The sequence below is a fragment of the Corythoichthys intestinalis genome, chromosome 14, assembly GCF_030265065.1.
Source record: "Corythoichthys intestinalis isolate RoL2023-P3 chromosome 14, ASM3026506v1, whole genome shotgun sequence".
Taxonomy (NCBI): domain Eukaryota; kingdom Metazoa; phylum Chordata; class Actinopteri; order Syngnathiformes; family Syngnathidae; genus Corythoichthys; species Corythoichthys intestinalis.
This window is the reverse complement of record NC_080408.1, coordinates 50237402-50254608: the sequence shown is the minus strand read 5'-3', so window position 1 is coordinate 50254608 and position 17207 is coordinate 50237402. Positions and strand designations below refer to the sequence as shown.

General features: G+C 38.3%; 1 protein-coding gene across 2 annotated transcripts in view; it reads right to left on the bottom strand.

Moving 5' to 3' along the window:
- Positions 1-17207, bottom strand: part of LOC130929707 (ephrin type-B receptor 1-B) — a 423699-nt gene that overhangs the window by 168494 nt on the left and 237998 nt on the right. For both annotated transcript variants that reach the window (XM_057857112.1, XM_057857113.1), the window contains exon 5: positions 1180-1515. In XM_057857112.1, the coding sequence (XP_057713095.1) occupies positions 1180-1515 (336 nt within the window). The remainder of the gene's footprint in view (positions 1-1179; positions 1516-17207) is intronic.

The following is a 17207-nucleotide window of genomic DNA, read 5'->3' as shown; positions in this document are numbered from 1 at the left end:
TGAAAATCTTTTTACTCTTCTGCCCTCAGCCGAGCGTATGGCTACTCGACTTTGGCAGCGAGCTAAACCAACAAAGAAAAATGGAGGCCCAAACTCCTTCCTCTCATTTATTTCTTCGCGTGAACGTGTGCGCGTGTGTGTGTGTGTGGTTAAACTGAAACATACATAAATAACAACAAAATAACAGAATAGACACACCAAAATTACATCTAACCCATTGTTAAAACGTACAAACTTACAGATTTTGTTTTGTCAAGGGTTCCCAACGATGTATGGTGCAGAGGAGGTGTGTAACGTCTTAACACCTCAAGGCCTCTTTTCCAACTGAAATAAAAAGTTCTTTCTGCCTGCTGCTTACAGCAAGTCGCCACTAGGGGAAGCCGAGCGCAAACAGCAATACCAAAGAAAAACTGCAAAGTCAGAGTTACAATAGCGACATCCTGTGGACGGATGAACAATGTACAATCTTAGAAAGAAATTAAACCCAAAAAGTAGTCAACATAAGACCAGAGGACATAACAGACACATTTTCCTGAACATTACTTTTAATTTGTTTTGTGCAAATATTGCAATTTTACATCTTAAAGAAATCATAATTTTCAAAAACTTAATACCGTATTTTTCGGACTATAAGTCACATCTGAGTATAAGTCGCACCAGCCCAAAAATGCGCAATGAAAAGGTAAAAAATAAATATATATATATATAGGTCGCATTGGAGTATAAGTCGCATTTTGGAGGGAAATTTACGTGATAAAATCCAACACATAGAATAGATATGTCATCTTGAAAGGCACTTTAAAATATAAATACAATAGAGAACAACATGCTGAATAAGTGTACAGCATGATAATGCTACATGATGCATGAACAACGAAATGCGAAAGTTGCCGGTATGTTAACATAACATAGCTATTAAGAGTTATTCAGATAACTATAGCAAAAAGCACATGCTAACAAGTTAACCAAACCATCAGTGTCACTCCAAAACACCAAAATAACATGTGAAATGATATAATAATGTGATAATTTCACACATTAGTCGCGCCCCCTGCCAAACTATGAAAGACTTGTAGTCCGAAAAATACGGTAGATTAAAAAAAAAGTGAGTGTTTCACCCACAGCTGCTAATTTGTCCTATTTTCAAAGTTTGCAAACCTTGTAACTTTCGCCACTTACCAGCCTGGTTGGTGGTGATGTCTATAGACACATGCTGCGAAGGATATGGACTCTTATTGCTGACACCATTGACAGCTTGTATCTCGAAGCTGTATAAAGTATGCGCTAGCAGGTTGCTGATAAACACCCTGGTTTCAGTCAGACCCAGCTGACGAGGGACAAATTCCACATTGTCATCACAGTGCGAGCAGGTACGCCGGTCAGCCTGGCACTTTTTGCACAAGATGTTGTAAACCACATCGCCCCGGCCGCCAGTCTCCCTTGGAGAATGCCACTCCAGGATCACAGAGGTCTCGTTCACTATGGAAATGACATTCCTTGGGCTGGATGGGACACCTGTAAATACACATTACACGTAAAGTCAAAGGCTTGTAACTCAAAGTTACATATAAATTATATAAGTTACCCTCAGTGATTGTCATAGTCAGGGTAAAAGGAAAAAAACATTTTGTGCAATTTAGCTGGATAATGTGATATTGCCTTGTTGACTCGACTTTTTCCTCCTTCTTTAGCACATTTATAATGCTAATTTATTCCGCTCACACCCGGAGGGATCATACGGTGAAACATTTGTGTCTATCAAACATTGGTTATTTAGCAAAATGCAGTGTTGCATGGAGTATTCTTATCCAAGTGGCTCTGGAGATTCACGCTCCCATTCACTCTCCAGAAGCACACAGCTGGAGCAAAACCTCCCAAATGAGATTCATAGAAAAATCACACAACGATAAAACAAAGTGCCATGCTCGAGTGGTGCATTCAGATTCGGCTGCTTTAAAAGGATTCTTCACCATCAACCATTTGGAGTGTGGTTCTCCGAGAGTTCAAATGACGGCACATTCTTCAATGCGCGCGGGACTCCCTCAAGCTGCTCGGTTATGTCTTGGCCCTAAAACGGCACACATGACCATTCTCAGAGCAAAAAGCTGCTTAGTTTTGGTAAGTGTTCCCTGGCGCATAGACTTCATAATGATATTGACGGGACACACTCCCCAGACCCTGCGCCACGCCTTCAAGTAGGGGGCCGTCCCACACTCCGCTTCAGTCGGTCAAAAATCGGTCGCAATTTTTCTCAAACACATGCAGCGATCCAACGCCGGATTTAGGTTGAAAAACACATACAAACAGGAAGGATTGTCTCAGGAGTGATTTGTTCGAGGACTCAAGGTAATTATTATATTTTTCCTACCATGCATGCATTTTCAAACATTGTGAAAAAAATAAATGGGAGAACTTAACCGCTACGGACTAGCATCATTCTTCGACATATTTACGTAAACCAAATGCAAACCGCCCGCTTTTTTTTTTTTTTTTGCTTTTAACCAAGAATCGAGACTCTTTTACGTCCACATCTATAATGAATTCAGGGATTTAAGATTTTATTCACAAGAATTTTCTAAAAGCTTTTTTCTTACATATGGCGGCTGCTAATTTCCTTACAGACTGGCCTCATAGTTCGCAATAATTACGTAAAATAAATGCTACCTGCATGTTTTTTTTGGCTTTTAGCCAAGAAACAAGACTGTTTTACGTCTATATCTATAAAGAATTCAAGCATTTATTCACAAGAATTTTCAACGGAAAAAGCCATTGTGGCAGCCCCCTTATCACAACAAAGATCTAAGAGACTGGCATCATTCTTCGACATAGTTACGCAAAATAAATGCTAACTGCACATTTTTTTTATTTTAACCAAGAATCAAGACTGTTTTACGTCCATATCTATAAAGAATTCAGCGATTAAAGCATTAATTCACAAGAATTTTCACCGGAAAAGCTCACTTTACATAACGCGGCCGCTAGCTACATTTACTAACAAACTAGCATTGTGCTTCGACATATTTACCTAAAATAACTGCTAACTTTTAACGTTTTTTTTTTGCTTTTAACCAAGAATTGAGTTTTATGTCCATATCTAGTTCAGGGACTTACGCATGTATTCACAAGAATTTTCAATGAAAAAAAGATCTTGGTCTGTAATTCCACTCGGCTTTGACGGCCCCGCCAACAATGCAGGCCCCCATTTATCGGCCCCGTGTTCCGTCAATACATTATGAAGTCTATGCCCATTGCCCTTTTTGTTCTTTGCTAATTAGAGCCAATCAAAGTGCTTATTTGATACAAAATGACCGTCATCTTGTCCCGCAAAGTGCACATGTTAGTAAATTTGAAGCCACATGATTCATTGCCAAACAGATTTTTCATAATGGGTGTCATTTTAAAGCTAATCTCACATACTTCAAATTCTATATAAAGAATAACTGGTAACACTTTACAATAAGGGTCCCTTACTTAACATTAAGAAATGCATTTATAGACAATAACTAATGTTTAAGTAACATTACAATAATTAATATAATTGCTTATCTAACATGCATTAACATATTAATTAACATGAGTTAAAGCATTAGTTAAATGCATAACCAGACAGTAACTAATGGTTTGGTAAAATTAAAAATATATACTGGCCGAAAATAGGGTTAGGGTTTAGGGCTAGGGTTTGTTAACTTAAGCATTTATAACTTCTTAGTTTAGGGACAAATGTGCTGCACTTTACAATAAGGGTCCGAAATCATTCAGTAATGGTTAATAAATGTTAGGGAGGGGGGTTTAAGCATTTCTAATGTCTTAGTTAAGGGACACATGAGCTACATTTTGCTTGCCTGGTATACCAGACTCACCGCTGCTTCAGCGATTGAGTCTGGCGACCGTCCGGCGGATCAAATTCCGAGGGCGGAGCAAGCCACAGCAAACAGACAGTGGAGTGGACCAGTCAGCGACGGCCAGACGTGACGTTGTTAAAGCGACAAGTAATTAGCGTGAGCGAGGAATGGAGACGTTTATTCAACATGGCTACCGCGAGCCATGTTGACTGTTGTCAATGACTTGTGTCGATGTGTTTTTGGTAATTTAAAACTGGTTTTACCGCGGATTGGAACATATTCTCGGCTTTCCCGTTCGCCATCTGTGTTGTTGTAGAGACGACTTTCGGCGCGCAAGAGTGACGTTAACCATTAAGATCACGTCACGCAAATAAACAAATCTGATTGGACGGTTGATTTTGTAATTGTTCGAGAGGCCGTTAATGGGATGGTTCCCAGACTATTTCTCACAGTGTTTGAAAAATACAGGGAGAATAGTCTGGCGGTGCCAGGCAAACATTTTACAATATGGGTCCAAAAAACATTCAGTAATGGTTAATTAAGGTTAAGTAATACTTATGAGATACGTTCACGTGAAATAATACCATACTTAAGGTAAGGTTAGCAGCACCCAAGGACTCACAGAGCAATGTTTCTCATTTTAAAATAACATAATCACTTACCAGTACTAGTATACATTAATAATTATTTATTAATGCACTAATGTATATGTGAATTAATGTTATGTATTATATACATTTTTTATATTATAACCTAACCACACTATTATTTCACTGGAACGTACCTCATAAGAATTACTTAACCTTAATCAACCATTACTGAATGTTTTTTGGACCCTTATTGTAAAGTGTAGCACATGTGTCCCTTAACTAAGAAATTAGAAATGCTTAAGTTAACAAACCCTAACCCTATATAGGCCTATATATATTTTCAATTTTACCAAACTATTAGTTACTGTCTGGTTATGCATTAACTAATGCATTAACTAATGTTAATTAATATACTACTAAATGTTAAATAAGGGATTATATGAATTATTGTAATGTTACTTAAACATTAGTTATTGTCTTAAAATGCATTAACTAATGCATTAACCTAATGCATTAACTCATGGTAATTAATAAATTAATAAATGTTAGGTAAGGGATTAAATGAATTATTGTCATGCTACTTAAACATTATTGTCTAAACATGCATTAACTAAGATTAATTAAGGGACCCTTATTGTAAAGTGTTACCAAATAACTCCAGAAATGTACATTTTACAAGTTGAACATGACGTGCTTTTATTTTGAAACGTTTACCCGAAGTACGTTCACTAAGCCACTAACCGTAAGCTTTACACTTAAAAGAAAAAAAATGTACTTCTCTTTTCATCATGCAAGTGGTGGCAGTCATTTTTTTTTTTATGTTTTTCGCATTTTTTGCAAATGCTGAGACTTTTCATGCTTGTAGTGTCACCTTTTAGCTTGAGTTTTGGAGAAGAATGACAATGTTTTATAGCAGGCTAAAGTAGTTAGTACATTGTCTTTTTTCCCCAATAGCCTCAATGTAGCAATGCTAACATTTTACAGGACGTGACCTATTCATGACTAATGAATAGGCAGTGGCTCAAACTAAACAGGTAATGACCTGGATATGCCCTAAAATAAACAGAAAGTGACCTGTAAATGCTCTGGTTTTGATGCGCCCCTCCCAGTCTAAATCGATTGGGCGTGAACCGCCGACAATGGCAGCCATTGAGTTAAGTGAAACACTATTCTAGTAGATTTTTTTTTTCTTAAACAGTTGCCACGTTTACATGGAGCCAAATATTCCAAATACAATCGGAATATTTGTTCAAATCGAATAAATGTGTTCCATATAAACACCTCATTCGGAATGAACAGGCCCAAACCGAATGGAATTTCATTCAGATTCACAGGGGTGGAATTTTCCTTTTCCCAAACCGATTAGAAGTAAAATTATATCATGTAAACAGGGAAGCGGAATGGTGGCTGGTTGCGTTCTTTCTGCACATGCTCCGTACTGACGTGGTGACGTCACTTGGTGACGTAAGTAACGTCACTTGCAACATGGCTTCCAAGCACAGCGCACCTAATTGGAGTCCGGCGGAAAGATTGTATTTAATTCAAACTTTAAAAGAATTGAATATAATTGCTCGCTTACACGGGCGTAAAACGAGGAACAGTGAACTATTTAAAAAAGTTCACGAGAGGTTACACGAAGCCGGAATAGACCGGAGCGTTGACCAGATTAGAAACCGGTGGAAAACCGGCTACTACAAGGCAAAAGAGCAAAACAGCAGAAGCGGATACGACCCCACAAACACAACAAGTGGGTTAAAGTTAAAACAGCAGCACTCTGACAATCGATCTCCATGTTTTGCAATGTGACGCTTTGTTTTGATTAATCTGCGCATGTCAGATGGCAGTTGTGAAACGTCCTTTCGGAATAATGGCAGACACATGTAAACGCTGGATCGGAATAGATGAAGTGACATGTAAACAGCTGATCTGAAATTTCCATTCGGAATGATTTGAATCGGTATGAATAAAAGTGAGCATGTAAACGTGGCTAGTGTCACCTTTTTAAAATGATGTCTCGATTCATAGCATGAACATATCGATAACCATTTTGGGATGCAAAGTATCACGATACATCACCATTTCGATATTTTGTCACACTCGTACTTGCTATATGTGTTTTTTCTATTAATCTGGCCTGTATTTCTGTCAGGAATGAGCAGGCAGGCAGGTGGTGTGGACCCAAATGCAGGGAAACAAAAGAAAAGGCAGCAAGGCAGGGGACTCAAAAAACGTTTAATTATAACCAAAGGCACAAAGTACAAACAAAAGGACTGGGGATCAAAAAGGCAAGGTTCAAACAAAACTTACTTTACCGGAGGGACTAATACACGAGGGCTTGGACAGGACTTCAACTTTGACGCAGACACTGACATTGACATAGACAATGACTCAACAAGGAGTGAACAGAAAATGGGAGCTTATATACACACACGCAGACAAGGGGTAACGAGACAACAAGGAACTGGTGAGCACAGGAGGATAGACTAGGAGAAGGCACATGAGGTGAAATCAATGGGCAATCACAGGGACAAGTCACACTAGGAGAAAACAAACACAAAACCTAACAATTTCTCTTTTAAGAATAAAGCCAATACAAATTTTTGGGCATCATGTATGTCATTTCCCTACTGTGCCACAACGGTGAATTTTAAGGCTTCCCCACCTGTCAAATCCCACTTTAACCACTATGTGAATATATCCATATAACCCTGCTCATGAAGAAGCATACGACAGAAACATTCTATGCCTAAGATATGTGTTCCTATGCTTCTCTCACCTTTGGAAAAATAACAATGACTTTTGTCATCTATTACAGAGGAGCAGACTTCTCACCCTGTTGTCCCAGATCCAGCTGAGCTACACATGCTGGACTGACATGGGAAATCAGATGTGACTGCCACTTATCCAGCAATTTACAGACTATTAGTGCAGCCCATGGCTGTTTTAATTGGCCAAAGGATTTAATTTGTAGGAAACGTTCCTTACAGGCACTCAGCTGGTCTTCATTTAGCCATGCCAGTCACTATTGTTTGCACTCAGAGACATGCTTCTTTGATTTAACTACTATTTAGGGGAAGGGATATCATCATATCCAGACAGGTTCTGTCAAAAAATGGTCTTTAATTTAATAATGAATGCAGATGAACCAGTGCAATGAGCTGGTTCTTATGTTCAAGGGCAGTGAGTGGGTGTAAGTGCAGATGATTTTTCTGTTCCACTCGAGCAAATTATATATATATATTTTTTTTATTTAAAAGCCTACCGATAGTAAGCATTTTTGTAAGACTAGGATTTGGGTGTTTGCAGGTACTCTCTGTGTTTGTGTGTTGACATGCAATCTTTCCAGGGTGTACTGCGCCTTGCAACTCTTTTGGTCAATTTTATCACAGGTAGCAACTCATTGTCTTTTATCTCTTAAAATTGTGAATCTACATACCAGAATGTGCGTCATCTGAAAATCCTCTGTATCTGAGTGTCAACAGCAGTACTTCTCAAATAGTGGGGACCTCGTGGAACATAATTGTTTACTGCACTAGAATAAAGTGTAATTGCACATCCACTCAGTGGGTAGCAGTGGCACACTCAGTTTGAGAGTGTGCACAGTATTTTTAAACGGAATAAGAGCACACAGCAAAGCCCACTGGGGATATGAAGAGCTAAGATGAGGAAATATGATGGAGTGGATGTAGCGTTTGGCTTGTGGCTTTGACTTTTAATACGGTAGGAGACGAGGAAAGACCAGTCTGTTTACTGTGTTGAAAAATGTTTGCAGCGAACAGAGGAAGCCAAATCAATTGAGACGTTACTTAAAGACATTAGAGCCCAATCACATTGTTAAGCTGTTTGATTTTTGTTCAGCAAAAACCTGCCAAATATTGCCAGTAATCGGCCCACTTTATCAGTGTTACATCAGTAAACCAGCGAGCAATGTTAGCATCATACAGTATATGGTGGCATACCAAGTTGCTCAGTGACACTGCAATTCTCTTTATTTGTTTGGCATATTGTCCACATTAGTTAATGTTGCTAATCAATTTATTATTATTTATTGATTTCATTAACTTATTTTTCAGTATCAATTGGTTCAAAAATGTACCTTGAGTGTATTTTTACAGTTTGGATGGGACTTTTTTTTAATTCAGGCAAATTGATGTGCTTTAAGTCTTTTCTGTTACAAAAAAACAATGTTAATAAAGTTATACTTTACTGTAAGTTGATCTATAATACTTTTTTCCTATAATATTAAAAAGGGCAGAATGTAATGCAGAGGTGTACTTATAATAATTATACTAATTTTATTGACAAAGTGGCGCAGTGGCGGCAGAGAGTTGGGGGGAAGAAAACCGGGCGTAACAGAAGGGAACTGAGAAGCATTGGTCCAGGGTTCTTTCACCATTTTAAACATAGGCGGAGTTTGACTTTTGTGGCCAGGGGGGCAAAAATGTTGATGACCCCAATCGCAGTGTCAGCAATAAAATTAACTTCCTTCCACATCAAGAGTAACTATTCACAAACACGCACGCAGCGAATGCCAGATTTATGTTGAAAAAGTACGAAAGCTGTAACACATGCAAACAGGAGGGATTGTCTCAGGAGTGATTTGTTCGAGGATTCAAGGAAGATATTATATTTTTCTTACCATGCTTGCATTTTGAAATGTGAAAAAAAATCAATGGGAGCCACTACTGTTTTACGTCCATATCTATAAAGAATTCGGGGATTTAAGCATTTATTCACGTGAATTTTCGCCAGAAAAACTCTGTTTGCATAAGGCGGCCGCTTGCTACATTCACCTAACAGACTAGCATTGTACTTCGACATGTTTGTGTAAAATAAATGCTAACTGCGTTTTTTTTTTTTTTTTTTGCTTTTAACCAAGAATCAAGACTTTTACGTACATACCAATAAAGAATTCGGGGATCGAAGCATTTATTCACAAGAATTTTCACCGGAAAAGCTCTGTTTAAATAAGGCGGCTGCTAGCTACATTTATTAACAGACTAGGATTTTACTTCGACATATTTAAGGAAAATAAATGCTAACTGCATGGTCTTTTGCTTTTAACCAAGAATTGAGACTATTTTACGTCCATATCTCTAAAGAATTCAGGGATTTAAGCATTAAATCACAAGAATTTTCAACAAAAAAAGCTCTTTGTGATTCCACTTGGTCAGCTTTGACGGCCTCGTCAACAATGCAGGCCCCCTATATAAATAGGGCCCGTGGCCCGTGGCCCGTGTCCCGTCAATACGTTATGAAGTCTATAGCCCACCTGTCTCCCCCCCCTTAATCTCTGCGTAAGGCTATAAAGGTCAAATTTAATGCTTTATAAGACATTTATAAAACCTTAAAAATATAATTTAAGGCCAAAACATGTCGCAACAATTTTTGATGAAGAAAAAATAACATTTTATTTCCCTGTAACTGGTGTTTTTCTCCTCTAATGTGCAATTATTCATCCATGGGTCAGGAAATCATTCTACAAAACCACTAATAAACAGGAAAAACAAGCTATTTTTATCCTTCTGCTGTGAATTGGAAGGAGTTTATCACTTGTAGACTTTAAATCCATTTGATGTGGGAGGGTAGCTGCCATCCCTCCCATTTCAAATGGATTGGACGTCTATGGCCATTACTGACAGCCAATGCCAGGCAATGAGTACATTTTAGGGCATTTCAGGTGATTTTCTGTTGATTGTCGGTCATTTTCTGTTGATTTTGGGGCTTATACAGGTCCCTTAGTGTTGATTTTGGGTTACTGAGCAGGAAGTGACTCGAAAATTTCCCCAGTTGCAAGTGACTCAAAATCAACAGGAAATCACCTGTAAATGGCCTAAAATGAACAGGAAGTGACCTGTAAATGCACACAAAAAACGGGCTGTGAATGGTCTATATTCAGTGCCATTGACAGCACTAGACGTCAAATCCAGTCAAAAGGAATTTGATGACCGGTGTCGTCAATGGCAGCCAGTGAGCAAACACTATTTTAATGGAAGATATTGGGAGCAACTCTGGTATTAAATGCGTCCTCTGAAAATGTAATACCTAGTGCAATTTTCTAAGACTTAATCCTATTGAAAATCTGTGGATTGAATTTGAAGAAAATGGTCTGTGGCAAGGCATCAACAGGCAAAGCTAATCTGGCAACAGCAAAAAAAGATTGATGAAGAACACTTAAGCCCTCGTCCTCTGAAAATGTAATACCTAGTGCAATTTTCCATTAAATTTTAGTCTATTTAACACCTTGACTATTTACAATTTAAGACTTTTTAAGGACCGACGGGAACCCAGTGGTCAACATGAACACGTCTTGACACATTTTGCAAGACATACAGATGAGTTACGAGCTGCCCACGTAGTGAAACAGAATTTGACAAAGCAAGAACGCAAGTTTCCTTCCCTGGATGCTAATATGAAGAGTGCCCCAGTCTCACTAAAACCCAATGTGAACACACATTGTTTACTCTTGTCTCCCTTAGAATGGCTGGGGCCTCTTGTTTCTGCTCTTTTAAATTGTTTGTTTTTATGTTGTGAAACACGCTTGAGGGAGCAACAGAAGGTCCCTGTGTGCAGATACCGATCACAGCTAGAGTAAGCTGAAAGGAGCACTGAAGGGTTGCGTGGGTTGGTGAGAGCTGAAATACAACATGTTATGAAGACTAATATTTTGTGGGTGTTTGAGAGACGGCAGTGGGGTGTAGGTGTCTGCTGGCACTCTACAGAAACAATTGCACTGACACAATAGTGTGATATTAAGTACAATAGTGGTTCCTCTACTTAGGAAAGTCTCTACAAACTTTATTTTTTGGGTTACTGCACCTTTAAATGGGAAATATTGCCTCTTTGTAAGAAAACAAAAACAGGTTACGAGAGGTAAAAATACTATTCAGTAATGTAAAAGTTATGTATGGACTTCCTGCTTTCTTCTTTTAAATGTCACACCACATAATCCTGCTGCCCTATTAGTCATAATATTTCCCATCATGCTCTCCTGCTCCCCTATTGGCTTATTGTTGGCTTATTGTTGATGACGTTTCAATTTGGGTGTCGCAGTATGATGACGTATGACAGGCGTGTAGGTGTTATTGTTCATATAGCAATCGACGTCTGAGCCAAATGAGTACAAGTCTCTGCGTGTTTTTGTCTCACGAAGAGTTTTATTTTAAGCCCAGAGACAGTTCATGACATTAGTAGCATATTAGAGCATAGGTCTCCTCTCGTTTTTGTGTCACGAAGAGTGAGATAGGCTATAGGCACCATTTATCTCAGATATTGACTCACTTGAAATGTAAGTGAGGTAAGGTACTGCCTTGTCTTTTCTTCTGGTTAATTAATCTTATCACAATGCTATCTTGTAACTGTCAATGATACCGACGATGATGACAATAAACAACAACAAACAAACAAACAAAGATATATTTTTCTTTTTTTTCTTTGCATTTTGTTCTATTATCTACTTCATTGCAAGTATTAACGGTTAGGTTAGGGAGATGGAATAATTCAACTGTGTGTGGGTGTTGTTTAATTTTGGTTTTACCCCAATGTCGTACCAAAAGCACCACGTCACTTTAGCCATTAATATTCATAATGTTAGCAATTGGTAGGCGGGTCAACCTCCCGTTTGTGCTTGATAGTAAATGCATAGAAATAGTGTACGAACGAGATGTTTACTGAGCTAAACCTACCAATTCTGTCCGAAAATAATGTCCCTGGTGCCAAATTCACTGGTTAATATTTGAACAATATACAACTGTTCAGTTAAAGAGATGGCTTGAGTGTCGAGGGCTGAAAAAGACGGGAAAAAGAGCCAACCTGATCCAAAGGTAGCTATTTTATTGAAACCTTTTACTTGTGTGCATTGCCTCACGCCACTGACAAAGATATTCTCCTGTTTCAACAATCTATCCCTTACCACTATATGCCCTGTCTTTCTTATATATTATATCCTCTGGTTGTCTTAAGTCTCTGACCGTTCTTGGGGTTAATTTACATAGCTATTTTTGTGTACCGATCGCAAATGCTACTCAGTAACAGACAACAAACATTATTAATTTTTTCACGACTAACAAATCTAATTCTATAATATATTTACACTCCCCCTTACTATAGTTTTTTTTTTTTTTAACAACAGAAAAGGTAACAGTGGCAGTCACATAACATTTTATTTCTTTTTAGGTCATTCATTATCAGACAGAAGCAGCATGGCAAAATGCCATGCTAAAAAATAGGTAAAAAATGTAAAAATGGATTACCTCTTCATCCTCTATAGGACCATGGCCCCCAACAAAATGTTTACTGCATAGGAAATGTAAATGGCTTCACCTTGCTGACGTTAAACTGGTCTTTTCGACATCTGCGCAAGTTGATCCATTCTTCACATTTTTTTCTCCCGAGTTTTTAGTTTCGGTAAACGTGTGAAGAAAACATCCTTCATGTGTTGTAATGTCTAGAGTCGTTTCTACAAGTTCCATTGCAGCAGTGTTTACTCGGCATGTTCTTTTTTGAAAGGTTACCGGAAAAAAACAAGCAGAAATAACATGGATTGTATGTTGGGGCGTGTCTATGTTGACCCACTTCCGCGTTACGATGGCGACGTCACGGTCTAAAAATAGCATTCGTTCGGTACGCTATTATAACATTTAATGTGGCGTGTCAGTAGTGCTTAGAACGGATTAGGGCATTTACATGTAAAACGACTCTCTATTTATGACATTTTTGGGAGACTTCTTCCTGAACCAATTAATTTCTTAAGTAGAGGTACCATTGTACTACGTTTAAAATATGTTACTGATGTCATATGCTATGCAGAGATGTAAAACTGCCCCGTGGGAAAGCAGACAAGGATTTTCAGATAAATTGCACTTTACATAGTCATAGGGCCTACTGCATATGTGGAGTGTGATCAAGGAGAAAATGAGTGGTTTTCTTATGCAACTTGGAGATGGATGGATTTCAAGATGTGAAATTGGTCTATTAAAACCATCAGTGGTGGATGAAATACTCACTTTTTTTTTTAACCTAAGTAATAGTGCAGATACAGGTGCAAAAATTACTTAAGTAAAAGTACAAGTACCTATGAAAAAAAACTCAAGCAAAAGTACAAAAGTACTTATTTTAAAAGTACAAATATTTTCTCCCGATGCAAAAATGTAATACAGTGGTATGATAAAGTATCTCAACCTTTTGGAATTCCTCACATTTCTGCATAAAATCACCATCAAATGTGATCTGATCTTTGTCAAAATCACTCAGATGAACAAACAGTGTCTGCATTACCTAAAAATGCCCAAACATTTATAGGTTTTCATATATTAATGAGGAAATACTGCAAAGAATGGCAGAGGGGGGGAAATTAAGTAAGTGAACCTTCACATTTAACATTTTGTGGTCCCCCTTTGTCGACAATAGCTTCAACCAAATGCTTCCTGTAGCTGGAGGTCAGTCTGGCACATTGATCAGGACTAATCTTGGCCCATTCATCTCCACAGATTCCTGGCATGTCTGGCATGAATCGATGTCAATGGCGTCAATGTCATGTCAATGGGGTTCAAGTCTTGACTTTGAGTTGGCCACTCCAGAACATGAATTTTGTTCTTCTGAAACAATTCTGAAGTTGATTTACTTCTGTGTTTTGGATAATTGTCTTGTTGCAGCATCCATCATCTTTTTAGCTTCAACTGTCTGACAGACGGCCTCAGGTTTTCCTGCAAAATATCCTGATAAACATTTGAATTCATTCTTCCATTTATGATTGCAAGTTGTCCAGGCCCTGACACAGAAAAACAGCCCCAAATCATGATGCTTCTTCCACCATGCTTCACGGTGAGGATGAAGTGTTGATGTTAGTGAGCTGGGTTTTTTTAAAAGCCATTTTTCCTCCACACATGACATTGTGTGTTACTCCCACACAATTAAACTTTGGTTTCATTAGTCCACAAAATATTTTGCCAAAACTTCTGTGGAGTGTCCAAGTGCCTTTTTGCGAGCATTAAACGAGCAACAATGGTTTTTTTTTAGACAGCAGTGGCTTCCTCTGTTGATTTCTCCCAAGAACACCATCCTTGGCCATTGTTTTACAGATAGTTTATGTGTGCACAGAGATATTGGACTGTGCCAGTGATTTCTGTAAGTCTTTAGCAGACATTCTAGGGTTATTTTTTACCCCTCTGAGTATTCTGTGCGGAACTCTTGGTGCCATCTTTGGTGGACGGCCACTCCTTGGGAGAGAAGCAACAGTGCAAAACTCCATTTGTAGACAACTTCTCTAACTGTCGACTGATGAACATCCAGACGTTTAGAGATGGTTTTGTGTCCTTTCCCAGCTTTACACAAATCAACAATCCTTGATTGCAGGTCTTCAGACAGCTCTTTTGATTGATGATGCAAATCACACAATGCTTCTCAGCAAGTCAATTCTTGTGTGTTTTATCGTGGCCAGGGCAGCGTTAAACCATTTACAGTATCAATGATTGGGCTAACACCTGATTTAAAATGTTTGGTAAAAATTGGTTTCAATTGCTCTTTAATCTCCTTAGGCAGAGGGTTCACTTACTTATTTTCCCCCCTTCTTTCTGTCATTGTTTGCATGCTATCATCATTAAAATAAGAAAACCTATAAATGTTTGGGTGGTTTTAGTTAAAGCAGACACTGTATTTTCATCTGTGTGATTTTGACAAAGATCAGATCACATTTGATGGTGATTTTATGCAGAAATGTGAAGGTTCAGATACTTTTTCATACCACTGTATATATATCATATATACTGTATATATATATATATATATGTATATACGCACAGAGATCTGAGTCAATATTCAAAGACAGAACCATAAACAAATTCATTGACTGCTCAATTATTTATATCATTTCAAAATGGAAAAAAAGATTAAAAAGCTCAAAAACTAAAAAAAGATTAGCTTAATGGCAGATTGCAAGCAATTATTCACCTACTTTACAAGAGTGTTTTTATTGGCCAATATCTTGGTTCACCTGTCGTGTTGCTGCTTCTAATGCTCAGTTACGGGATTGTTGCACGGGGGTTATGGATTGGGCCTGAGGCATGAAAACGAAACGATCAATTCACAATGAGAAAAAGGGAAAACAAAAACAAAAATAGCGTGTAATGCAGGCCACAACTTGAAACGTAGTGGAGTTAAAAGTACAGATACTTGCTGTAAAATGTAGTGAAGTGAAAGTAAAAAGTACCATTTCATAGGTGTACACAAGCAAAGTACAGATGGACACAAATTTACTGTAACAAACTCCTTTTACTTCGTTACATTCCTTCACTGAAAACCATTTTATTTTTCACTCCCTCTCTGTACTATGCTTGTTTGGATTACATTCCAAATATTTTGCTCATGCAGCTGCCATTGGTAGTATCATAGACGTAAACATGTACAGAATGTTTTTCTTTCCCCACACTCATGTTGAATGATCGTAAACCAAACTAAACCGTAAAACTCAAACCAAACCCTATTCATTTGTCAGTGTCACTGTCAAAGTTAACACAGAATCTTTCTCATAGCTTTTACTGTTCCAATCTTGTCATTGTTTCTCCACTTCATAATACCTCGCAGCATGGTGCTTCTTTTCTGCTTCCTATCTCCCTCATGACCCAATCAGCACTGGTTTTACTTACTACCATGTTTTAACTACCGCATTGCATGTTACACCATTTCTGACTCACATACTGTGGGCAAGTAAATAATTAACAGCCCAATAAAAATGTTTACCAATTGCAGCATTTTGACATTTTCTCAAGACAGGGCTGCTTCAGAGTTTCAAAACACAAAATTTCTGCTGCTGAATTCTTAGACTTAAGTTGGCGTCAGAAAACTATGGTACTTTGGGTTAGAATATTGATGAGATGGTTTTGGCCCCCTGGAGGGAGCGATGAGGTGAAACTTCCCGCTGACAGAGCTAGGCGCTGGACTATTCACCAGTGAGCTAATCAGAGCGATGTGGCACACAGGGACCGGCACTCTGATGCAGACCTGTAAAAAGCACTAGAGCTTCTGTTGCCACAGAATGGCCTGATTTACTCTACACTGGTTGCTCTCATCAGGCCCGGCAGCGTTAAAGAAATTCTTACAAAGATGATCTCACTGCCTACCCCCTGCTGAGATCTAGGGAAGCCAGAGCATCAAGCTAAGCTACTACTCTGTAGTCAAAAAAAGTACTGGAGATGCTGTTGCAAGAGAATTGCTTTAACACAAATTTGAGGAGGAACTGCAGAGGCTTTTCAGTGATCAACTGGGGAAGTTGACATTTTAAAGCCATCTGTCCCACAATCTTGCCCAATAAAAAAAACAAAAACAAAAAAAAACAACTACTTTCAAACTTACATTTGATAGACCCTTGATTTAAATTTTGGGGGGGAGGGACATGTGCAAGAGCATAGATTTCATAATGTATTGACATGACACATTCCCCATTCACTGCGTCACACCTTCCCGAAAGGGGCCGTCCAACACTCTGCTTCATTTATTAGCAGTAGTTCACATGCAATCTAACGCCGGATTTAGGTTGGAAAAAGTACGGAAGCTGCACTGCATACAGACAGGAAGGATTGTCTCAGGAGTGATTTGTTCGATGATTCAAGATTATTATTATATTTTTCGTACCATGCATTGTGAAAAAAATCAATGGGAGAAATTAGCCACTACAGATTTGAGATTATACTTTGCAATATTTCCGTAAAATAAATGCGACCTGCACATTTTTTTTTTTTTTTTTTTTTGCTTTTAACCAAGAATCAAGACTGTTTCATGT